This window comes from Neofelis nebulosa, chromosome 7 (genome assembly GCF_028018385.1).
Source record: "Neofelis nebulosa isolate mNeoNeb1 chromosome 7, mNeoNeb1.pri, whole genome shotgun sequence".
Taxonomy (NCBI): domain Eukaryota; kingdom Metazoa; phylum Chordata; class Mammalia; order Carnivora; family Felidae; genus Neofelis; species Neofelis nebulosa.
The window spans coordinates 119,348,274-119,373,357 of NC_080788.1; the positions used below are offsets into that span (position 1 = coordinate 119,348,274).

Here is a 25,084-nt window from a genome sequence, read left to right on the forward strand (position 1 = left end):
GTCAGGCTCTGTGCTGTCAGCACAGATTCCGTCTCCCTCTCTCTGTCCCTCCCCTGCTTGCTCTCTATTTCTCTTTCAGAATAAATAAAAATAAACTAAAAGAAAAAAAGAATCACACAGGTTCTGGGTACCTGGGTTGCTCAATTGGTTGAGTGTCTGACTCTTGATTTTGGCTTAGGTCATGATCTCAGAGTCTTGGGATTTAGCCCCGCTTTGGGCTCCATGCTGGGCGTGGAGCATGCTTGGGATTTTGTCTCCTTCCTCTGTCGTCGCCCATATGAGTGTGTGCTCTCTCTTGCTCTCAAAAAAAAAAAAAAAACAAAAACAAAAAAACCACAAGCTCTAAAATAAGTGAAAATAAATCTTACTACTTTCCTCAGTTGGGTCCCATACTAAGTGAAGCTAAAGTAAAGGAAATTTTCATGTGTTGTAATGTATTCGTCATTACTCCCTTTCAGCAAAACAAAAAATAGCTAAAACCTGAGTATATTTCCTATTTCCTTTTGGCATCTCAAACTTGAATGGATTTAAAATGGATTTATTGTTACCTTCTTTCTTCTACAAAAGCAAAAATGCGTTTTTGCTCTTATGCTTTCATTGTCATTCAAAATAGAAATAGCTTTCTTGGTATTACTCTTCCCTCCTTTACAAAAACACTGTATATTCTTTGTCAAGCAAACAAAACCTCAGAAAATGTTATTAAGAAAATCGTGGGGGGAGCCTGGGTGGCTGTTGGTTAAGCGTCTGGCATTGGTTCAGGTCATGATCTCGCGATTTGTAGATTCAAGCCCTGTATCAGGCTCTGTGCTGAGAGCCTGGATCCTGCTTTGGAGTCTGTGTCTCCCTCTCTCTGCCCCTCCCTTGCTCACGCTCTGTCTCTCAGCAATAAATAAACACTAAGAAAAAATAAATAAAATCTTGGGGCATGTGGGTAGCTCAGTCCGTTAAGCATCGACTTTGGCTCAGGTCATGATCTTGTGGTTCATGAGTTTGAGCCCCACATTAGTCTGTCTTGTCATTGTGGAACCTTGTTTGGATTCTCTGCCCCTCCCCCCACTCGTGCATGCTTTTTCTTTCTCTCTCTTAAAAAAAGCGTTAAAAAAAACCTTTATAAAGCAAACTTATTTTAAGTACATGCCGTCATTTATTGAAAAAATTTTTTTACAGTTTAATCAGCATTTATTGTGCGTTCTGCCTAGACACATCTATTTACTTTTTACTTTTTAATTTATTTAAGTTCAAGTTAGTTAATATACAGTGTAGTATTGGTTTCAGAAGTAGAACTTGGTGATCCATCACTTTCATATAACACCCAGTGTAAAGCAAACTATTTCAAGAAGAAATTCAGTAGCACCCATAATCCTATCACCATTGGGAGCCCCTGTATATGTTTTTGTTGCATATTCTTCCAGACTTTTTTCTCTGTATGGATGAATATAGTTTTAATTGGAATATGTGAATTTGTTTTTCTTTCATAAATAGAGATTGATTCTCAGTATTCTGTAAATAGACTTTTTTTTACTTCTGGCTTTTCTTGGACTTTTAGTAAATTTCAACTGATTTCTCTGGATTTCATTCCTCTCATCTGATTATTCTAGCACCGCCTATATTTCTAAAACATAAGTATGTCAACTGTGTGTTCGTACATCCTTAATGGTTTTGAATTTCTCATAGTATAAAGCCTGTCTTCTTAGTATGGCATTCAAGGCTCGTTCAGTCTACCTTTCTAGCTGCTCTCATCAATCCTTCTGCTCATGTCAATCATATATCTCCACTAACTTCCTTTGTGCTTTTCTGACATCTCGTGTCCTTGTTGTCCATCCAAGCTCCCTGTTGCAGTTCTATCCAGATCTCATTACAATGTTACTTGATTCATACAGTCTTTGTCAGTCCTATCCTGGATTTCTCTCAGGCAGAATTAATTCCTCTCTTCCCATCTATGTTTCCAGGTTTTTACTGGTGTTAGGACAGTCTGCTTTGTAACATATATTGTTGGTATCTGTCTCTCATCCCCCTTGTGCCGTTTGATTTCCATGTCTCTGATTACAAACAGGAAGGACCATAAGCTCACAGATTGTGTCTCTTCCTTTTGTACCTCTGCAGAACCTAGGACAGTATGTTGCCCATAGCAAGAATGGGATGCTCATTTATTGAGTGGCAGTTGCAGTTACATTGCTCACCTGGTAATCTTACTGTCTTTACCTAGTTTTGTAAAGAAATAATAAAATGCAGTTTCTCTGGAGTAGAAGCTGTATTTCACAGCAACAGTGTTTCCTGTCACATCAAAAAGCAACTCTGGGGAGCCTGGGGGCTCAGTCGGTTAAGCACCTGTCTCTTGATTTTGGCTCAGGTCACGACCTCACAGTTAGAGTTTGAGCCCCACTGTCAGCATGGAGCCTGCTTGGGATTCTTTCCCCACCCCCTCTGCCACTCCCCCGTGGACGCCCTGTGTTCTCGCTGTCTCTCCCCAAAAAAACCCACAACTCTAAAATAAGACTTTTTATTTTTTTATTTTTATTTTTTTATTTTTTTTAAATTTTTTTAATGTTTATTTATTTTTGAGACAGAGAGAGACAGAGCATGAATGGGGGAGGGTCAGAGAGAGGGAGACACAGAATCTGAAACGGGCTCCAGGCTCTGAGCTGTCAGCACAGAGCCCGACGCGGGGCTCGAACTCATGGACTGCGAGATCATGACCTGAGCCGAAGTCAGTCGCTTAACCGACTGAGCCACCCAGGCGCCCCAAAATAAGACTTTTTAGATGTTCCTTGCAGTGATAACTGAATTCTTAGTTAAAATAAAGCATGGATTTAATGTCTTCACAGTTTTTATATAATTCTCTGGGTGTCTTTCTTTTTTTCCCTGTGTTTAATCATTAGCTGGTGAGGTGGTTTAATTTGTAGCATTTGCAGATCATGTACTCTGTACATGAAGCAAATCACTTTATTTGTATAAGGAAATGCACAGTTGAGACTTTGATTTAATTTGTAATCACTATTAGTGAGAGCAACCATAATTTAAATCTGTTTGTATCTTTAAGAATAGAATTGTAGCCACCTCCAATAAAAACAGAACAATTATTTCAGGTAAGATGAAATTTAAAACATTCACAGACCTGCCGTCTGGGTGGATTTGGCATAGTGCCCAGAGATACTTGAAGTCACAAGACAGGGCATAGTTTCCTAGAATGGCAACTTACTCAACAGTATTGGTGAAAAGAAAAAGCAATGCTGATCAGATAATTTTTGATCTTCTCAGATATTTTTATCAGATCATTTTTTTCAAATAACTTTTAAGTAAATGTAACTATTATGGAGTAGATTACAGATTTGTCATGATTTTTCAAGATAAAATATGAGAACAAATAGTTCTTCTTTATTGTTGATTGTTGTGGAGAAGTGTAGAAAACTGACCTAAGATGGATGATACAAGAATGAGACATGGAGTGGGTGCCTGGATGGCTCCGTTTTTAAGGATGGCTCAGGTCATGATCTCACTGTTCTGAGTTCGAGTCCCGCATCCAGTGAAGCTTGAGCCCCACTTTGGGCGAGGTCGTGCCCCGCTTGGGGTGAGCATGAGCCCCACTTCGGGTTAGCCCTGCTTTTCTCCCCGTCTCCCTTTTTCTCTTTCTGCCCTCCCTGGGATTCCCTCTCTGTCTTTCTCTGCCCTTTACTCACTTGTGCTGTCTCTCAAAAAAGAAAATGAGACATTGAGGAACTCATATGATAATGTATTCAGGCATTTTCCTGATTCCCAAGCAGAAGACAAAGCACAATTAGTTGTATAGTTCTTATTGGGTAAGAAAGAAAAGAAACACAAGTTTGTCTAGAAAGAGAGAGATTTTTCTTGACCCAGAATTTTAGTATACGTGCTGCAGAAGTAAGCACTTTCACCCAGAATTTCAAGAGGAATTATGTGTCTTGTCTAACAGCTTGATTGAAAGTTTTCATACAAATTTTGCAGAATTTGTAGAAGCAATCTTTGGCCATTAGTAAAAGTATTCCTTTTGGGGTAGCCATACTGGTGTAGTTCATGCCCTGTTGCTTTCTGGCTGTTCAGGAGTAACAATTAGGAGTAGAGAGATCTGCTTGATCGTCACAAGTAGTGGTTAACCACACATTCAAGAATGACTTCTGGAGGTGCCTGGGTGGCTCATTTGGTTAAGTGTCTGACATTAACTTAGGTCATGATCTCATGGTTCGTGGGTTCAAGCTGTGCATTGGGCTCTGTGCTGACATTTCGGAGCCTGATTGGGATTCTCTCTCTACCCCTTTCTCTCTTGCCCTCCCCCACTTGCTCTCTCCCTCTCAAAATAAACTAAAAAAAAAAAAAAAAAGACTTCCGACCAGTGTTGGAAGTACAGATAATCTCTGGACAGAGCCTCTTGGCATTGCATTTTAATTGAGGATGCATGCTGCAGATAGGGACATCTTTAATTTTTACATCTTTGCTGGAGATTAGTCTGGTTGAATCTACATTTTCTCAAAAGAAAGTGCTCTGCTTTTACTTAAGTTCCCAAAGAAGTTCTTGTTTTGGACCCTAGAGTCAAAACCAAGTCAGTGCCAAAGAGTGAGCCTGGAAGAAGTGTTTTTCAGCTTTACTACCAGTAGCTTTACTATTGAAGCTTTTAATTCCTCTGAAAAGAGCTAAATAGGTGGGCCACATAAACCTCTCAGATATTCAGTTGGTTTCTGTGGTCCTCTTGTACTGCTAACCCCCTCATCTTTTGCTGCTCAGTGTTACTGAACGTGCTTTCTGTTTCTGAAGTGAAGAAAGAACTGGAAATCAGAAAATTGTGTGTGGTTGAAGACCCAGAAGTAGACCTTAAGTTGAAACCAAAAAGAACTTTTCCTTCCATGATATGTCTGGTTATTTTTGGTTTTCTTACATTAACAATTGGTGAAGAGATTTGGGCTAATAAGCTTTCCTTCTAAAAATACACATTTTTAAAAAAATTTTTAACTTTAGGGGCGCCTGGGTGGCTCAGTCGGTTGAGCGTCCCGATTTCGGCTCAGCTCATGATCTCACAGTTGTGAGTTTGAGCCCCACGTCGGGCTCTGTGCTGACAGCTTGGAGCCTGAGCCTGCTTCGAGTTCTGTGTCTCCCTCTCTCTCTGCCCCTCCCCCGCTCATGCTCTGTGTCTGTCTCTGTCAAAAATAAATAAATATTAAAAAAAATTTTTTTAAAAATTTTAACTTTATTTGAGGTAGAATGAGTGAGTGAGCATGCGAGCAAGTGGGGGAAGGGGCAGAGAAGGAGGGAGATAAGAGAATCCCGAGTAGGCTCTGCACCATCAGCATGGAGCCTGATATGGGGTTCGAACCCATGAACTGTGAGATCGTGACCTGATCTGAAACCAAGAGATGGGTACTTAACTGACTGAACCACCCAGGTGCCCCTAAAAATGTACATTTTCTCTGTAGATCAGAGGACGGTAGTCATTCATAAGGTGTGAATTCATTTCAAATGCTTTACTCCTAGCTTAGGTAAGACCAGCTATACTAATATTTAAATTTGATTTGGGATGGTGGTGGGAGGGACCTCAGGGGCTTCTGAGTATTTTGAAATGACCAGGCCTTCAGATTTATAACCCTACTTCTAGTCTTATGCTTAGGAAAGGATGGAGATGTAGAGGGTTCGTGGAAAGGAGTTTAGAATGTAGGGGAAATGCTAAAGACAGACTTGATGGTCTCTCAGAAAGTGTTTTCTTTCTCTCTCTCTTTTTTTTTTTTTTAAGTTTATTTTGAGAGAGAGAGAGAAATAGGGCAGGGTGCACGCATGTGGGAGAGGGGCAGAGGGAGAGGGGCTCAAATCTGTACTGTCAGCGTGGAGCCTGATGTAGGGCTCAAACCCAAGAACTGTGAGATCATGACCTGAGCCGAAGTCAGAACTTAACCGACTGAGCCACCCAGGCACCCCAAAGGTATTTTCATAATACAGAATTTAGGTCTCAGCAGTTGAGGATTTGGGTTGAAATGGTTCATGTGTGTCTCCGGACCTACAGTTCCAGTGGCAACTTACTGGCAGGTTAATTATTTAATTTAAAACCTGTGGAGAGGGCACCTGGTGGCTCTGTGCTGACAGTGTAGAGCCTACTTGGGATTCTCTCTCTATGCCCCTCCCCCGCTCATGCTGTCTCTCTCAAAATAAATAAATAAACTTAAAGAAATTATTAAAAAAAAAAAAAAGACCTGTGAAGAAGCAGAGCATTACTGAAGGGATTTTAGTGAATGCTGCACAGAGAACTTATTGCCATATATTATCGATTTAAAGTAAAAACACATTACCACAGTTATAGATTACAGTGTTTTTGGTAAATAAATTTTAAGTTTAATTACTGTTCTTGCGTAAAGCTTCTTTATCCAAGATAACCAAGTAAAAAGTTGGCGCAAGATTGGATCAAGAGGCAGGTTTGGGAAAGTGAGGAACTTCGAGTGGTTAGTTTTATACCACACTTTATAACTTAACTTGAAGTTAGCTGTATCGTAACTTCTTATCCTATTTACTAAATACTTAAGGGCAAGGTCATTTCTTTTTCCCATATTGAATTTTTTGCCATCTAGCATAGTACCTACCTTGCAGATAGTAGTCTCTTAATTTGTTGAGCCAGGGGGCACTTGGCTGGTTCAGTCGGTAGAGCATGCAACTCTTGACCTCGAGGTTTGAATTTGAGCCCCGTTTTGCATGTAGAGATTACTTAAAAAAATTTTTTCCTAATGAAAAAAAAATTTGTTGAGAAAATTAATTTAAGAAATAAATGCCTGTTGGGTGCCTGGGTGACTCGGTCAGTAAGTGTCCTGACTCTTGATCTCAGCTCAGGTCTTCTTGATCTCAGGGTTGTGAGCTGTTAAAAAAAAAAAAAAAATTGCCTGTTGAAGAAGTATCCATTGAAGGTTGCTTTCAGAATTATGAAATCTGACATCACTAAGTTATATTAAGGAGCCACAAGATGTGAAACTTACCTTGAATAGTTGTATGCATTGTGACCAAGAGCCAGCATTTATGCAGAAGAGCATTGTTCTTATTTGAATCTGAAAACACATAACAACATGTTTACCAAGTAAATAGATAATTACTTTGAGGCATGTGTGTGTACAGTTTTAAATTACAAAAGTTTTTGTATACATCTTTATGTTTTTGCTTGTCATACTTTTCTGTTTTTCCTAGTTTTAAGAAAAGACTGAGAGTAACTGGAAATTACCCAAAATTTTGAGGTCATTCTCTAAATTTTGTAGTTTGGGAACACCTGGCTTGTTCGGTTGGAAGAGCAAGTGATTTTTGATCTCGAGGTCGTGAGTTCGAGCCCCATGTTGGGTGTAGAGATTACTAAAAAACAAACAAACAAACAAACAAACTTAAATATATATGGTTAAATTTTGTAGTTTGAATTGAATTAATTCCTTTACCAGGTACCTTTTAAAATAGAACTAAGATAAAAACAAAAAGAATTATAGTACGTTAGAAGTCAGTAATTTTTTTTTTTTTTCACATCAACACAATTAGTCTAGTTTTCTTTTAAAATATAATAAAGTCCTAGGGGCACGTGGGTGGCTCAGTTGGTTAAGTGTCCGACTTTGGCTCAGGTCATGATCTCACAGTTCGTGGGTTCAAGCCCTCATGTCAGGCTCTGTGCTAACAGCCCAGAGCCTGGAGCCTTCTTCAGATTCTGTGTCCGCCACCCCCCCAACCCCTTCCTGCCCCTTCCCCGCTTGTGCACACTCTCTCATAAATAAATAAATATTAAAAAGTAATAAATCCTGCAAATAGTTACTTGCGAGAAGCATTACAACATGAATTTTGTGTTTTTATTTTTTGTAATACTACATGTGCAAGTCATGGGAGAAAGACTTATGTAGTATTTAGAGTTGGTTCCTTCTTAGAGTGTAAGTACCTGGGTTTTTTTTAAGTGGTATTTCCACATTGTAGAAAGCAGAAGGGGAAAAGAGATGCAGTTGTTTCAGCCCCTGGCCTATCTGATGCTTGCGTTTTGTTTTGTCTTTTTTTTTTTTTTTATGCTTGCATTTTGTTGTATATAGCTACCTAGTGTTTTTCATTTGTTTAACCTACACATGCTTTTGTTTATTTTATTTCTATTTTTTTTTGCTTTTGTTTATTTTAAATGGTGTCTGTAATGGTGGCTGTCATAGTGTGTGTACAAGTGTATTTTGTTTTTTTCACATAATTAAATTTTCAAGTCTGAATTGGTTAATGTAGTAAATATCGTTAGTTTGTGGAAGTATTTGAGCAAGACAGTCTGGAAACCTGAAAGCTTTGCAGATGTATTTGTGTACTATGTTAGTCCTGTGGTTTAATCTTCCTGTAACTGGTTGGGGGTCAGAATATTAGCTATTAAAGGAAGAAAGCAAAAGAAAATGATAAAGTATCAGTATCTGAGAAAAATCAGTAAGTCAAATGAAGTGTAGTTTTGTGAAGTTAAGAACAAAACCAAATCTGCATTTACTCGGACTACAGAGATGCTCTTTTGGAGAAAAACATGTTTGTTTTGTGTACTACCTTGTTTTAGAATGATTTTAATTTTCTTGTTTTTTTTAATTTTTTTTCTGCCTTCCTGCCCCTGAATTTGCCTTTTTTTTTTTTTTAAAAGAATGCAAGGCCAGAAACTGTCACTAATGATGATGAAGAAGCCTTAGATGAAGAGACAAAGAGAAGAGATCAGATGATCAAAGGGGCCATTGAAGTTTTAATTCGAGAATACTCCAGTGAGCTCAATGCCCCCTCACAAGAATCTGACTCTCACCCTAGGAAGAAGAAGAAGGAAAAGAAGGAGGACGTATGTGTTATTTGATTTCTGACAACAGAGTCATTTCTACGGTTTACTTTTTATGGTGTCACTCTTGTGCTTTCATTTCATTTTCACTTTCAAGGGGAAAATAAAATGATTAGCATTTATAACAATATACAGTTAAGCCTAATTTGACCATGTTTAATCAAGTAACTCATGATTTTTTTTACCAAAATGTTTGTTATGTATGTTTGAAATGCACTGGCATGGATGCTTGTATTTATCTGTGGATTCAAATTTCATAAAGAAAAAACCTTAACTCATGAAGTAGAAGGTGATACTAAGGGACAAAGGAAGTTTTTTTGTTTTTGTTTTTTCGGCCATGAAGGGGCTGGCTTTGCTTTGTCTTACTCCCTGATAATTGTTCTATCCCTGCTCTAAGCAGGATACCAGATGTCCTTCACTGAGGATTTTCACCCATTCTTTGATTCTTAGCCACGTTTTCTTATAAACTACTGCTTATTTCCCTCTGTGGACAGTAACACCATTGAACTTCTAACTGGAGGACTGTGAAAGAGTAGTACAAGATGAAACACTCCTCCCCAGGGTATTCTAATTTACCACTCTTTGCCTGCTAATTAAATAGTAAGGAGTCCAGGTTGAAAGAAAATGTTTGTTTTTTTTTTAATATTCATTGCTTTGGATAAATTTAGAGAATTATGGGGAGTATTTTTTTGAAATATTGGAAGTATCTTACATGCACAGATTATATGTGCCATGAAAGAGTACTGTGAAACATACACTCTAGTTTTTAAAATGAAGGGGTAGTTACAGTCATTTTATTTTGAATTTCAGTGCCTTATTTTATTTTGAATTTCGTTTTCAATTAGCTTTCTGGACAAATACATTTTTATTACTTGGCTTGTTTTTCCTTATGTGACCTTAAAAACCTGTCTAGTGAAATGCCAGTTGTTGGGAATGGGAATTGATAGTCATAGGGTAGTTGATGTTTTAGAGTTTGTTCTTCCTCTTCCAGCATTAATGGGAAGGGAAAAAATTACTAGACATATTTGTTTGTTATGGGTTGGGAGGAAAGAATCAAATCCTGCTGTATGGCAGGAATTATGGGTGAATTTTGTTGGTATGATTTTTTCCTGGGTTTGGAGGAAAAAATCCTGCTAGTGAGACTTTGCTTATTCCATTGCCTGGGGGAATTGAAGGGTGAGGAGGTGGTAGGTGACAGGAGGGATTAAAGAGAGTGAGTGAAATCTTTTTTATTAAGTAATTTGAAATCAAGAAAATGTCACAGAAATCTTGCATTGCTTGTAGTATAAACATACAGAGCATTGTTGTGCAGAGTAATGTTAACTCATTGCTTTTTTTTTTTTTTTAAATCTTTGTGGATTTTTCCGCAGATTTTCCGTAGATTTCCAGTGGCCCCACTGATCCCTTATCCACTCATCACTAAGGTTCGTTTACATTGACAATGACTGTTTACTGCTAATGGCCAGATTTGTGATTCTTGTTCATCTGACATCTCATTATTTAACTTAGATCACTAGATTTCTTACTATATAAGTTCTGTTTGTTTAGTTACTTTCTGTTTGTAAGGTGTACAGAATATCTAACTTCTAGTTTTAATATATTTGTATTGATGTAGATTGATCTATAATGCGTTCTCTCCTATTCCCCCCTATCTTTTTTAGGAGGATATAAATGCTATAGAAATGGAAGAAGACAAAAGAGATCTGATATCCCGAGAGATCAGCAAATTCAGAGACACACACAAGGTAGTATTCTTGTTTTTTTCACTTGATACCAATCTAGACTTTTTACAGAATCCAAAGCAAACAGACAAAAAAAAAAAAAAGAAATCAACCTTACATTAGAATATAATTTTAAATGCTTTTTATAGGTTAATTAATATCTAGAGACAAAGAAACAGAAGACCATACCATTTTAAAGTGGTCCTTGACATATTGTGCTTAGTTGTTGCAGTTACTGACTACTCTACAGTCACCTCACTTGAGTATGAATAAAAGCTAATTTTACTTTTAGATTTTAACATAAACATCAAGATCAGATTTAAACTAGATTCAGTGGGGCAGCAGGATAACCTACACTGTAGTGTATTGCTGGGGGCATTTATTTAACTTAATCGTAGGAAAACCTTTGCTTTAGGGCCGAGATTGAAATTTAAGATTTATATTTGTGTAGATTTAAGTTGAGAGGGGGAGATTTTAAAAAGTAGGTCAGTGGTTACCAGACTTACCAAATTTTAGATGCATGGAAGAACTGTAAATTCCCATAAAGCTAATCTATTCATTGACCCCCACCATTATGATAGAGATCATATGGTGACTAATGCAAGATGAAACTCTCAGCTTGGAAAGTAACAAGGAATAGGATGTAAGTATGAGCTTCTGTTTTTTATTATATTTATGGATGCCCCCTCAGAAAAATATGCAAAGGGGTAACTGGCTTGGAAATGGGTATTTGTGCATAGTAAATCCCACTCACGAGTTTTGCCTATTGAAAGCTTCTCTCAATGACAGTGCATCTGTGAGTGTTCGCTGGTGTTGAAGGTGATGCTTATGGACGGTAAAATGCAAATATCGCATGAAATGTATTTTCATGTTAGAGATAATAAGATGTTACTGGTTATTACTCAAAATACTGAGTGATCTTTAACTCAGTGAAGTGTTAAGTGTTCATTTTTTCTTTCCTACGATCTTCTTTTTTCTTACTGCTTTCCAAATCCCAAGTTGACAATTAATGCTATTCAATCAGTGCTGCTGAACACTTATTATCCAGATGCCCAGCCCTAGCTCACATACACAGTGCTTCTCCGGGAACTAAGTATCTAAAAGCACAAATAAAGTTTTCCCAAATTAATTTTGAGTTTAAATGGTAGTCTGTGGGAAGTCATTAGTTGGGATACTTTTGGGATACTGTGGGATACTTTTGGTTAGGTTCAATACGCAAATTCAGGGCCTGAGTAAGCTTGAAAATGGTATACAGTTGTGTGTGTGGTTTACCCCCTTGTTGTTATTTGTTAAACCCTGTCATGTCATTGGTAAAGTATGATGAAATTGTGTTTTTAACAAATTAATTCAAAAGATATTTGCTTCAGAGTTTGAGAAGCTGTCAGGCATTTGACTGCCTTAGACTTATTTCACTGTTGTTGGGGGGTGGGGGTGGGGATGTTTTGAATTTCCAAAATGTATTTTAAAAAAAGATCAAAATAAAAACAAAATATAGTTCTTTTTGTTGGGTGGTATGGTTAAAGGGGACATTTGAAACTCCAGTAACAAAAAATGAGCTCAGTGAACCTTTGCATGTTTTGGTATGAGTTTATTAAATAACCACGGACTGTCAGGGTATCAGCGTGGCAGGGGGCGTCCATTTACAGCACGGACGAGTCTGAAGAGAGACTAAGGTAAGATTTATGATTTTTTTTTCCTGTCCTTTCCTCTTCATTATTTCATTACTTTCTTACATCCTTTTAGACTCACTTCCATATTCTCTTTCTCTAGTGTTTGTCTTAAAATATATATGTGTGTGTGTGTGTGTGTGTGTGTGTGTGTGTGTGTGTCTACCTACTGCATATAGATTGTTTTAGAAGTGCATTTAGTATGGTCCAGATTCACTCACTTGTTCATTTACTTAGAACAAAACTTTTGAAATGAGTTCTGAAACAAATTATTATTTACATTAAGTGGAACTATACATCTAAAAAAGAAGTAGTGCAGTGAATAAGCAAAAGTAAAAACATTAAATCCTACAAAAGAGATTATTATTGGAACAGCTAAAATAGATCTGTAAGTATCTATTATCTCAGAAATAAACATTTCTTTATAAGTGTATGACACTGAGGTAAGTTTTGTGTAGTCTAGCCTCATTTTACAATACAAATTTTTATAGTCCATTAGAACTGTTTCAGACATTCTAATTTGCCCCTTTAAATAGTTTTCAGTTTCTGTCCTCTTTCTACCATTTCTTTTCTCTTCTCTTTGTAACTTCAGTGTATTCAGTCTTGGCTTTGCCTACATTCTCCTTTGATATAGACTGGCACAGCAGCTGAATATATTGATTTCTCATGCATTAGCTTCTCTTTCATAATCCTCTGTCAGTTCTCTGAACCATGAGCGAGAGAAAAAGAGTATGACAGGTAAGATTGCTTTTTAAAGTTGTTTTAAATGCTTTACATGACTGAGAAAAGACAAAAAAAAAATGCACATTTTATTGTTGCAGTTTAAATTTCTTTTCGGTGACACTAAACATGGAACCAAAGGGATAAATGTATTCTGTTTTTGTTTTGTTTTTCCTGTTTGGGTTTTTCTTTTTTTTCTTTTTTTTGGAGTTTGTGTAGAAACCGTGTGGTACACTGGTAATCTTGTCAGGGTACAAACTTGGTCTGACTCTGTTATTTGGTTTATTTGTGAACCATGTACTTGCTCTTCCTCCCAGAAACATAGCTTGTAGGCAAGGTTAATCCAGTGTTGGCGATCCATGTCCTAGCACAGCATCTGTAAGTTCATATGTAATCGTTCCTTCCAAGGATGGATTTATCACTGTTGATATATTTTTATTGTCTTATAGGCATAATGGGCATAAATATGTTGCTTTTAAAATTAAGTGAAATGAGAATATTACAATTATGTACATTTTTGCTTGAAGTGAGTGTATTTTCAAACTTTTTGTATTTGGTGGGCTGTCCATCTTGTAATGGTGGGAGTAAATGTTTCCATTGAGATAATAGGGCAAATCTTGGCTGAATTCAGCTTATCTTTGGGAGGGTGGGCAAACCAGAGGGTAGAAGATTATTTGTATTACAGTGACCTGACTCTCCTCCCCCACCTCCCCTTTAAAACCTTCAAGTAGTAACCTTTTACGTAATGGGAAGTCTGGGGGTTATATTTAGTATCAGTAGTAAATCAGTAGTTGCACTGGTTTACAGAAATTCATAATGAGAGGAATTACATTTTAGCTAAGTGATTGTATTTCTAGATATTTTTAATCACCACATTCCTCATGGTCATTTTAGTTGCTACGTAATCATTGAGTGGCCAGCCACACTTGACGCAATCTCCCAGCATCCAAGATTGGAGATTCCTGGTCTGTGTAGAGTATCTGGGTTTGCACGCAATCTATATAGTCTTGTGATTGCTTCAGTTTAATTTGCCAAGTAAAACCACAAGTACTTAATATTAAAGTACCAGTGGTTTGGTTATTGTTGTTCCCCATATTAGGCATTGCGCCGGGAAATATCTGAATACTGGAGCTACAGAGTTAACTCTAAAAGTACTTTTATTGGTTTCTAGAAACTGGAAGAAGAGAAAGGCAAAAAGGAAAAAGAAAGACAGGAAATTGAGAAAGAACGGAGAGAAAGAGAGAGGGAGCGTGAAAGGGAACGAGAAAGGCGAGAACGGGAACGAGAAAGGGAAAGAGAACGTGAACGAGAAAAGGAGAAGGAACGGGAGCGGGAACGAGAACGGGATAGGGATCGTGACCGCACTAAAGAGAGAGATCGGGACCGAGACCGCGAGAGAGACCGGGACCGCGATCGGGAAAGGAGCTCGGATCGGAATAAGGACAGGAGTCGATCAAGGTAAGGCTTGGTGGAAGTTACCGTTTGCTGATTGCTTCAGTAGAACTGTACGTTGTTACTCTCCACACTGTTTATGTTTCTGTGAGGAGAGAATTTTCTTAGCCACAGAGCGTGCCTGGCTTACTGTCTCACGCACGTAAGCATTGGTTCAAGTAACGGTTTTCAACTTCAGAGTTAATTACTGTCTGAAGCCAGGATTTACACGGACCCAGAATGCAGCCACTCTCCACCGGTGTTCTGGGAAGACATGAGTCCCTGTTGTCTCCCTGGGTCGGTGGGCATCTTTTCTATTTACCATTTCATTGAGGTCTCATGTCCTGGGAAATCAGCTCTAGGACCACTGCTTTTAGCCACTCATGTCTGTATGTGGTCCTGTAGCCTGCTGTATGGCCACAACTCCCCCGCCCGGCCCAGCTCTCAATTTACTCTCTATTTAGGACTTCTCTAGTTAATTTCACCTTGTTTTATTATTTTTCTCCTTAATTTTGTTGAATTTGATGAATCATCTTAAATTATTTAGGAATGAGGTAAAGAAAAAATGAACAAAGGAAGGAAGTGGGGAAGGATGAAAAACTCACCTTTTTTCCCCAAGCTGGTTTTCAGATAATACATTTCTGTGTTGTAGGTTTTCACCTGATTGTAACCAAAAGGAGGTCCACTTTTAGTCCACCAGTTGCTGAAGCTAGAAATCCAGTGTCCTTAATCTTTAGTGGGCATTAAAATCTTTTAACTTCCTCTGCTGGAATAATCATTATCCTCTTGAGTAACCGTTATTGAGAATTTGACATATATACAATAGCATACTTTTACTACAGATATGAATACATAAACTATTGTTTTATGTACTATGTACATACATATATTTGTATTTAATGAGATCCATGGCATCATACTACATATATTCTGCAATTTTTTTTTTTTATCACTTTGACTTAAATATTGGAGGACACTTCATTGCTGGTAGATACAGTTATAATTTATCCATGCAACATGCCAAAATGCTCTTCTCTCCACATCTTTGCCAACATTTATGTTCTTTGATCACTAGTGGGGTAGACTATCTTTTAACTTGTTTGTCCTTGGTATTTCTTTTTTTTTTTTTTTTTTTTTTAATTTTTTTTCACATTTATTTATTTTTGAGACAGAGAGAGACAGAGCATGAACGGGGGAGGGTCAGAGAGAGGGAGACACAGAATCCGAAACAGGCTCCAGGCTCCGAGCTGTCAGCACAGAGCCCGACGCGGGGCTCGAACTCACGAACTGTGAGATCGTGACCTGAGCCGAAGTCGGACGCTTAACCAACTGAGCCACCCAGGCACCCCTGTCCTTGGTATTTCTTATATCTGGGTTTGTCTGTTTTCTGAAATACTGATAAGCATTAACGCTGAATTTAGAATGCAGTTTAGAATTAGGGACTAGAATTATATTGTGTCTTTCTGGTGAATGTAGAGGAGTTTACAGTTCTGCAGAAATCAAATGCTAAATTCTGGCCTGTGATTTTGTGTATTTTGTAATATATGTTGTCCTCCTTTCCCTCGGTTTTAAAGGAAAACAGAGGGATTGACAGACTTTGTAAATCTTTTGTTTATATAGAGAAAAGAGCAGAGATCGTGAAAGGGAACGGGAGCGGGAAAGAGAGAGAGAGAGAGAACGGGAACGAGAAAGAGAACGAGAGCGCGAGAGAGAGCGAGAAAGGGAACGGGAACGAGAGAGAGAGAAAGACAAGAAGCGGGACCGAGAAGAGGATGAAGAGGATGCTTATGAACGAAGAAAACTTGAAAGAAAACTCCGCGAGAAAGAAGCTGCTTACCAAGAGGTAAATTGAGGAAATACTTTAAATTTTTTTTAATTAATTAAAAAAAATTTTAACGTTTATTTATTTTTGAGAGAGTGTGCGCGTGTGCAAGCGTGAGCAGGAGAGGGACAGAGAGAGAGAGCAGTGGGGGACAGAGGGTTCGAAGCAAGCTTTTTGTTGACAGCAGAGAGTCTGATGCGGGTTCGAACTCCCAAACCTTGAAATGCTTTCAGTTTTGAAGCTTTGCTACTCCGTAAGTTACTCAAACATGTTGGGGCCCTTTGCTTACATTTGTGAAGCTTTGGCAATTTTTTGTTTTAGCGCCTTAAGAATTGGGAAATCAGAGAACGGAAGAAAACCCGGGAGTATGAGAAGGAGGCCGAAAGAGAAGAAGAAAGAAGAAGAGAAATGGTAATTATTCTAGGTTGATAAGTGATTTTTCAAATAAAAAGCAGATCAAATTCTTTACCATTAACTAGAATTAGAAGTAACTTTATAATTAAAATGTATAAGCTCTCAGTATAGATAACTTAATTTTTACATATTTCAAGTAATCTTCAGACAATTCCAGACCACCAAAATCTTTCTTACTCTTACTTTTCACATTTTTGCTGCCTATAAACAAAATTACCTTTTGGCAATACCACTGAAGTAAATCTGTCATAGAGGAGGAATGTGTAAAATGATTAGTTATAGAACATTCTTTGATTAAGAATCTGCAACATTTTGAATTTGAAGAGGCATTGATACTGTTCTGTATTGGTGTAGTATATGTGGATGAAGGGAATTCTGCCATGAGAAGACCTGTTTTTTTTTCCCTCTTGATGTTTTTATTTAAATTCCAGTTAACATACAGTGTAAAGAAAGACCTCTGTTTTTATAAATCAAAATTATCTTCAGTATATAGTATCTATGAATTACTTTTTTCCTTATGCTCTGTTTCTTTTAAATACATGATAATCATAAAAATGAACCTTACATTTTGCATTCACGCTATTTGATAAACGATAATAGTAAAGCAGTTCGCATAGGCTGTTACTAAGTAGAATGACAAAAGATTTTATATAGTATTTGTTTTAGTGGCATGTTCCATGTGTTCTGTCTTTGCCAGAATTTCATGAAGGTTTCTTTATCTCCAGTTTGGAGATTATTCTTCCAAAAACTTCACAGAAGTTAGGAATTTTCAAATAGCTTTTGAACATGAAACATAGAGGGAGTATTTGTAAGTAACCAAAAGAGGGTGCATGCAGCAACTAGATAGATAGTATGGGTTTTCTGTGTAGTAGATCCATAATGCCAGAGAATGAACGTAATTTCAGTTCTCCTGAATTGGTGCTCCCATTCTGGAATTTCTTTCTCATCGCTAGGTTAGAAAATAGGAAGAGAATAATATAGTGAGAAACAATTAAAATAAGAAATGTTTGCCACAAACAACATGGTGGAATAGATTTGAAGTGATTCTGCTTCTTAACAAGCAAATCTGAAATCTGTCTTTCTAGAGAAAAATTTCCTATTATTCTTTGAGAGCTTTAAAAAAGTCCAGTTACAAAAGCAGTTACGTGCTCATTATATAAACATAAGCGAGTAACAAGTATATGATGTAAAAAGTGAAAGTTTCTACTCCTCAAGACTGGTAACTTATGTTTGTATTTTTAGTATGTGCCTCATGCACCATCCTGTGTTTTATTTAGATATTTGTAAATTTTGTCGTTTCTACTTGACAGCCTGTTTTCGTTTATTTGACCCATTTTGTGTGTACATTATATCCCAGCCTTGGGCTTGTGCTGGGTACTGGGCACACAAGAGTAACTATTACTTCTAACTTTAGGTAGGTAGTTACTGTAGTGTGTGTGTGAGTGTTTAAGGTATGGTAAATGTGTGTTTACAGTATTTAGGGAGTACAGAAAGAATGACTAATTCTGTCTGGGGGTAGGAAGTTGTGACGGATAGATGGTTAGGTTAGGCAGGTTTTTACAGAGAGGTAACATTTGAACTGGATGAAATTATTAAAATTTTACTTTAGTCAAAATAATGAACTTTTACTATATTTAGAAGCCTAGCATTATCTGCTTTGTATGTAGATAGAAAAGTTGTTGATGTAATAGATGAGAATATAAATTCTAAATAAATATGTATTTACTTATATTGTATAGCTTTATGTAATTGTTACCTGTAAGTGCTATTAAATACAATAATTATATTTGAAATTCCAAAAATAAGAGAGAGTCCTATACTTTAATGGTTTGTGCACTAAGAGTTAGATAGGTATTACATTGATTGATTGATTGAGGGAAAGCGTGCGCATGCGCAAGTGGGGGAGTGACAGGGGTGAGGTGGGGAGAACCTTAAGCAGACTCCATGTCCAGCACATAGCCCAATGTGGGGCTTGATCTTATGAACCTTGAGATCATGACCTGAGCCAAAGTTAAGAGTTGGGCGCTTAACTGACTGAGCCACCCAGGCACCCCTAGATTTTTATGCGTGAACATGATTTGGATTTTCAATTCTACATTTTATAAAAACTGCTTTCTATAGCATAATACCCCTACAAATGAAATGTAGAATTTTTTTTTTTTCTTTAGTTAATAGATTCTATAAAATAGCTTACAATTTTGTTTCTTCGTATGCTCAAGTTTCATTACCATATGTTGAAGATTATATTCAGGGAGTAAATACTATATGTGGCATACTGTATGTGCTTTTTGCAAGGATAAGTCCTAAATCTGACTTGTTTCAAGAGTAAAGGATAGAATATATCTAATGTTATTTAAATTAAATAGATCAAGTACATGAGAATTATAGTATTCAAGTGATATGGATGAGAAAAATCTATTTCCCAAGAAAGGAGGAGGGGCTAACAAATATGACCTTTTAAGGGGGTAACCTAACATTACCCACATGTTAATTTTGTACACTTTGTCTTCAATTTTCTCACAGGCAAAAGAAGCTAAACGACTAAAAGAATTCTTAGAAGATTATGATGACGATAGAGATGATCCCAAATATTACAGGTAAAGAAGCCTTGCTTTATGAGCTCATCTTTTAGTATTATTAGCCTTATGTTCCCTACCAGAGCAGACAGGTTCACTCAGTGGGATAATAAAGAAAATCTGCATGTTCTACCTTATAATCACCCCCGTATTTGATATGTTGTTTTGGGGAGTACAGGGGAGAACTGTTGGAAAGAGATCAACAATTCTATCTTTTTTGGGGGGTGTCCATAATAGTATTAAAACTGCTTAACTTTTTTCATGTGTTTTAAAGAGGTCCAGTTTTTATAACAAGTTATAACTAGTTTTTGTTTTTTAAATTTTTTTAACATTCATTTTTGAGAGTGAGACAGAGCAAGAGTGGGGGAGGGTCAGAGAGAGTGGGAGACACAGAATCAGAAGCAGGTTCCGAGCTGTCTGTACAAAGCTCGAGGCGGGGCTCTAACACAGGGACCACGAGATCATGACCTGAGCTGAAGAAGTTGGACGCTTAACCCACTGAACCACCCGGGCTCCCCAATAGCTAGTAATAACTATTTAAGGTGGTCTAAAAATTTTTGTCTTCAAGGATTTCAAGAATGTTACAAAGCCAACCAAACACCATCCCATCCGCTGCCCAATTGACATATTTTTCTGAAGTGATGGTTGTAAAGCCTACCTTTCCTCCTCCTGTAAAGTCATGTTCCCATGGCATTTCTAAACTACTCTTATTTTAGGGGCGCCTGGGTGGCTCAGTTTAACTGGGTCCGAATTCAGCTCGGGTCATGATCTCACCTTTCGTGGGTTCGAGCCCTGCATTGGGCTCTGTGCTGACAGCTCAGAGTCTGGAGCCTGCTTTGGGTTCTGTGTCTCCCCTGCTCTGTGCCCTCCCCCACTTGTGCTGTCTCTTTCAAAAGTAAACATTAAAAAATAATAATAAACTACTCTAATTTTAGTGCTGTGACAGTAGTGTAAATTTGTTTCCTTTGTTCTCCTTCCTCCATCCCAAACTATAATTTCCCTGAAACTATGGACAATATTGTGATTTTTTTTTTTTTTAATCTCATGTACCTGACGTGATCCAGGCATGTAGGGAAGGCATTTAATGTATAATTTTAATATACTTACTGCACATAATTAAAACATTGGAATTAACAATTTTTATTTTATTTTATTTTTTTTTACATTTTATTTATTTTTGATAGAGACAGAGCACAAGTGGGGGAGGGGGGCAGAGACAGAGACACAGAATCCGAAGCGGGCTCCAGGCTCTGAGCTGTCAGCACAGATCCCGATGCGGGGCTCGAACTCACATACTGAGAGATCATGACCTGAGCCCAAGTAGGACGCTTAACTAACTCAGCCACCCAGGTGCCCCTGGAATTAGCAACTTAAGTGCACGCCAAGGATTTGACTTTTTAGAAAAGGGAAAAAAAGTCAGTAAATTATTGAATTGTAAAATCAGTATTACAGAATTTCAACATTCTGGGATATATAGTAAACTGCTGTGTAGGGAGAATCTCTGTTTTCTGTTGATTCTGCACTACTTCCTTCTAGGATGTTTTCCATTATGGAAAGAATTGATTTAAATTGAAGATAAAGAACGGGGCGACTGGGTGGCTCAGTCGGTTAAGCCTCTGACTTCAGCTCAGGTCATGATCTCATGGTTCGTGGGTTCAAGCCCTGCATCGGGCTCTATGCTGACTGCTCAGAGCCTGGAGCCTGCTTCGGATTCTGTGTCTTCTTCTGTCTCTGCCCCTCCCCCCCTCACGCTTTGTCTCTTTCTCTTAAAAATAAACAAATACTAAAAAAAAGAACTATTCTTCACGGTATTACTACTCCTTGTATTAATTTTTCACAACTTGGCATCCAAAAGAACACAAAGTATGTGTCGGGGTTTCTCTCTGTAATAAGTACAAAATGAGAGCTTTCTTTCATCTGAAAACTGCTTTTCTACTTGTTTTAGATACTTATTTAAAATGACTTGAGGCATCTGAGTGACTCAGTCAATTAAGTGCTGACTCTTGATCTCAGCTCCGGTCGTGATCACATGGTTCCTGAGATCAATCCCTCCCCGAGTAAGCACTGAGCCTACTTGTGATTCTCTCTCTTCCTCACACACTGCCCTTTCCCTGCTCTTGCACTCATGTTCTCTCCCTCTCAAGATAAACTTAAAAATGAACAAATAAATAAAATGACTTAAGAATGAGTCATGGTGGTAAATGAGAAGACAATGTTTCCTTATTAAACATTACCAGGTAGCACATTGTCTTGGGTGTTGGTGTTCTGCAGATAAAGAACAGTAACACATTTTCCATTCTCTTATAGCTTTTAGTATTTAAAGAAGATACTTCTGGAGAAGATACTTCTGTTAGGTTTATTGGCTGATGTGAATGTTAAGGCCTGTTATGTTTTACTTTTGCAGAGGAAGCGCTCTTCAGAAAAGATTGCGTGATAGGGAAAAGGAAATGGAAGCAGATGAACGGGACAGGAAAAGAGAGAAGGAAGAGCTAGAGGAAATCAGGCAGCGCCTTCTGGCTGAAGGACACCCGGATCCAGACGCAGAGCTCCAGAGGGTGAGATAATATAACATTCACAACAGTATTCTTATAAGGGAGATGCAGCTTATGTTTCATGTATCTTGCTGGTTTTGGGGAGGATATTGTCTTTTTCTTTATTCTATCATACAAATCACCAGTGTTAGTTGATTTACAACTTTAATTCTAAACATCTTCCAGCTGTTTTCTTCCTTAATTTCTGTGAATATTACCTAAGTTAAAGGAATGTCATCTAAGAAAACATTTATAATAATCTGTCCTTCCTGTAATGTGCGTTGACACTTCCTGACTTTTGTGGGTTGAGTTCCTTCTCTCATTGCCACCTGATATCTTTTATTTCTTAAATAAATTGAAGATGTTTTCATGAACAATTTTTCACTTTAAAAGGAAAACAGGGGTGCCCGGGTGGCTCAGTCAGTTGGGCGTCTGACTCTTGATTTTAGTTCAGGTCCTGATCTCGTGGTTGGTGAACTTGAGCCCCGCGTCAGGCTCTGCACAGCACATAGCCTGCTTGGGATTCTCTCTCCCTCTTTCTTTGCCTAACCCCTCCAGTTCTCTCCCTTTCTCTCTCCCTGTCTCTCAAAATAAATAAACATTTTTTTAAAAAAATGAAACTTTGAGCTATAATTTCTTTAACAAAAATATAAAAACATATCTTTTCATTTTGAATTAGCCAGCTATTATGTATTTACCTTTGTTTTATCTGAAGGGTATAAATAACTGTATATATAAATGTTAAAAATGAAAAAACATTTTGCAGAGTACCTAACATACAGATTTATGAAGCTTTCTGATTATAGAAGCAAGCAGTGTTTCATTATTCCTAGTGAGAAAGAAAAAGATTTTTTTGAAAGATAATATAAAATAAAAAGCTGGTTGAGTATAATTGTGATCTGTTAGTCACGTTATCTTTTGGTTTTAGATGGAACAAGAGGCTGAAAGGCGCAGACAACCACAAATAAAGCAAGAACCAGAATCAGAGGAGGAGGAAGAAGAAAAGCAAGAAAAAGAAGAAAAACGAGAGGAACCCATGGAAGAGGAAGAAGAGCCAGAGCAAAAGCCCTGTCTCAAACCAACTCTGAGGCCCATCAGTTCTGCCCCATCTGTTTCCTCTGCCAGTGGCAATGCCACTCCCAACACTCCTGGGGATGAGTCTCCTTGTGGTATTATTATTCCTCATGAAAATTCACCAGATCAACAACAACCTGAGGAACATAGGCCAAAAATAGGACTAAGTCTTAAACTGGGTACGTTAGCATTTTCTTCCTTCTTTCCTTTATTTTTACCCCCTGTATACACTTAAATTTTGCCTTAAGGAAAAAAACTAAGTAATGTGCTGCTTGGTAGGTAGATAGAAAAATACTCAAAAATGCTTTTCTAGCTCACGATTGTTTTCGTAGTTCTACTAGTGCTCCTATATCTGCAGCTGCCTCAAGTTCTGAGAAGAAGTGAAAAGTTAAATTTTCTAGCACTTGTGAGTAGTGAGTTATTTTTTACAGTTGGGATCTTTCTCTGAGATTTGTGAAAGTATATTATGCAATGCTCTTGAGGGATGGTGGGTTGTAAAATGAAATGAAAGTTGAAGAAGTCATCATGCTAATATAGAATTTTTACTATAGGTGCTTCCAATAGTCCTGGTCAACCTAACTCTGTGAAGAGAAAGAAACTCCCTGTAGATAGTGTCTTTAACAAATTTGAGGATGAAGACAGTGATGATGTACCCCGAAAACGGAAACTGGTTCCCTTGGATTATGGTGAAGATGATAAAAATGCTGCCAAAGGCACCGTAAACACTGAAGAAAAGCGCAAACACATCAAGAGTCTCATTGAGAAAATCCCTACAGCCAAACCTGAGCTCTTTGCTTATCCCCTCGATTGGTCTATTGTGGATTCTGTGAGTAGCAAATTGTATTTCATTTGTATTGGAAGTAGTTTTTGATCATAGCATACAAACTCAGTTGATTCTATTAATGCCAAATACCGATGATAATTTGGCTGGCATCTTGACCTGCCAAGGAATTTAGGTAGACGATTCAGAAAATTCTTGGTGGTACTTAAAGTCTTCATAAACTAGAAGCAAGTAATTGTATCTTGATACCTACCTGTCTTAGTTCAACTTGTGAATGATAGCATGCTATGTTTTAGTCTTATGAAAAATCACTAACATATTAGACTTTTTAGTAAGCGTAATAAAAAGTTCTTTTAATTGAGTAACCATGCTTTATTTTGCAGATATTGATGGAACGACGGATTAGACCATGGATTAATAAGAAAATTATAGAATACATAGGTGAAGAGGAAGCTACATTAGTTGATTTTGTTTGTTCTAAGGTTAGTCTTTTACTCCTTCCATCCCCAACATTTGTGTTATCTTTAAATATTAGACACTTTCGGGGTGCCTGGGTGGCTCAGTCAGTGGAGCGTCTGACTTCAGCTCAGGTCATGATCTCACGGTTTGTGGGTTTGAGCCCTGCATTGGGCTCTGTGCTGATAGTTCGGAGCCTGGAACCTGCTTCAGATTCTCTGTCTCCCTCTCTTTCTGCCCCTCCCCCACTCACGCTCTGTCTCTCTTTCTCAAAAATAAACAAACATTAAAAAATAAAATAAAATAAAATATTAGACACTTTGTAAAATAAAAAAGTCTTGCAAAATTAAGTCTATGGTAGTTTCAGGTAAGAGATTTCATGGCCTCCACCCTATCTCATACCCTTATGCCATATGCTTTCATTTCAGAGGGTCAAGGAGAACAGATTTGCTGACTGCTGCCACTTTTGCTCTCTTCTGCCCCCAAGAATGCCTTGCCACTGTCTTAACAGTTAGAATGCTGCTGAAGTACAGTTGAGGAAGCTTTTTTTTTTTTTTTAATGTTTATTTATTTTTGAAGAGACAGCACGAGCAGGGAAGGGAAGGGGCAGAGAGAGAGAGAGGGAGGGAGACACAGAATCTGAAGCAAGCTCCAGGCTACAAGCTGTTAGCACAGAGCCCGATGTGGGGCTTGAACACCTGAAACATGAGATTATGACCTGAGCTGAAGTCAGATTGCATAACTGCCTGAGCCACCCAGGCACCCCAAGGTGGGGAGGTTTTTGTGGAGACAGCTGATAGGTTATCTCATCAGTTTGTCAGTCATCCATCCTTAGAAAGAGGAGCAAAATAGTTTCCTTCATAGAATGATAATGGTCCTTTTTATTGATTGATTTGCTGTGTGCCAGGCTGTGTTCTTTGCAGGTACTGTGTTAAGCATTTTATGGGAGTTTATGTTCTTTAAACCTCCCAACAACCTTAGGAAGTATAAATTACTATTGTTATCTCCATTTTATACATGAAGAAATTGAGGCTTAGAGGGAGATTGTATCTTGACCATGGTTACATAGTAAGAGCCAAGTCTGTATAACTTGAAGTCTTAAT

General features: G+C 37.8%; 1 protein-coding gene across 2 annotated transcripts in view; it reads left to right on the forward strand.

Annotated features, from left to right (window-relative positions):
• The window catches only part of RBM25 (RNA binding motif protein 25), a 58,635-nt gene that overhangs the window by 28,781 nt on the left and 4,770 nt on the right, over window positions 1–25,084 (forward strand). For both annotated transcript variants that reach the window (XM_058739549.1, XM_058739548.1), the window contains exons 7-17: window positions 8,606–8,791; window positions 10,159–10,212; window positions 10,450–10,533; window positions 14,068–14,354; window positions 15,948–16,170; window positions 16,471–16,560; window positions 19,087–19,160; window positions 21,544–21,694; window positions 22,599–22,923; window positions 23,296–23,570; window positions 23,909–24,007. In XM_058739549.1, the coding sequence (XP_058595532.1) occupies window positions 8,606–8,791; window positions 10,159–10,212; window positions 10,450–10,533; window positions 14,068–14,354; window positions 15,948–16,170; window positions 16,471–16,560; window positions 19,087–19,160; window positions 21,544–21,694; window positions 22,599–22,923; window positions 23,296–23,570; window positions 23,909–24,007 (1,848 nt within the window). The remainder of the gene's footprint in view (window positions 1–8,605; window positions 8,792–10,158; window positions 10,213–10,449; window positions 10,534–14,067; window positions 14,355–15,947; window positions 16,171–16,470; window positions 16,561–19,086; window positions 19,161–21,543; window positions 21,695–22,598; window positions 22,924–23,295; window positions 23,571–23,908; window positions 24,008–25,084) is intronic.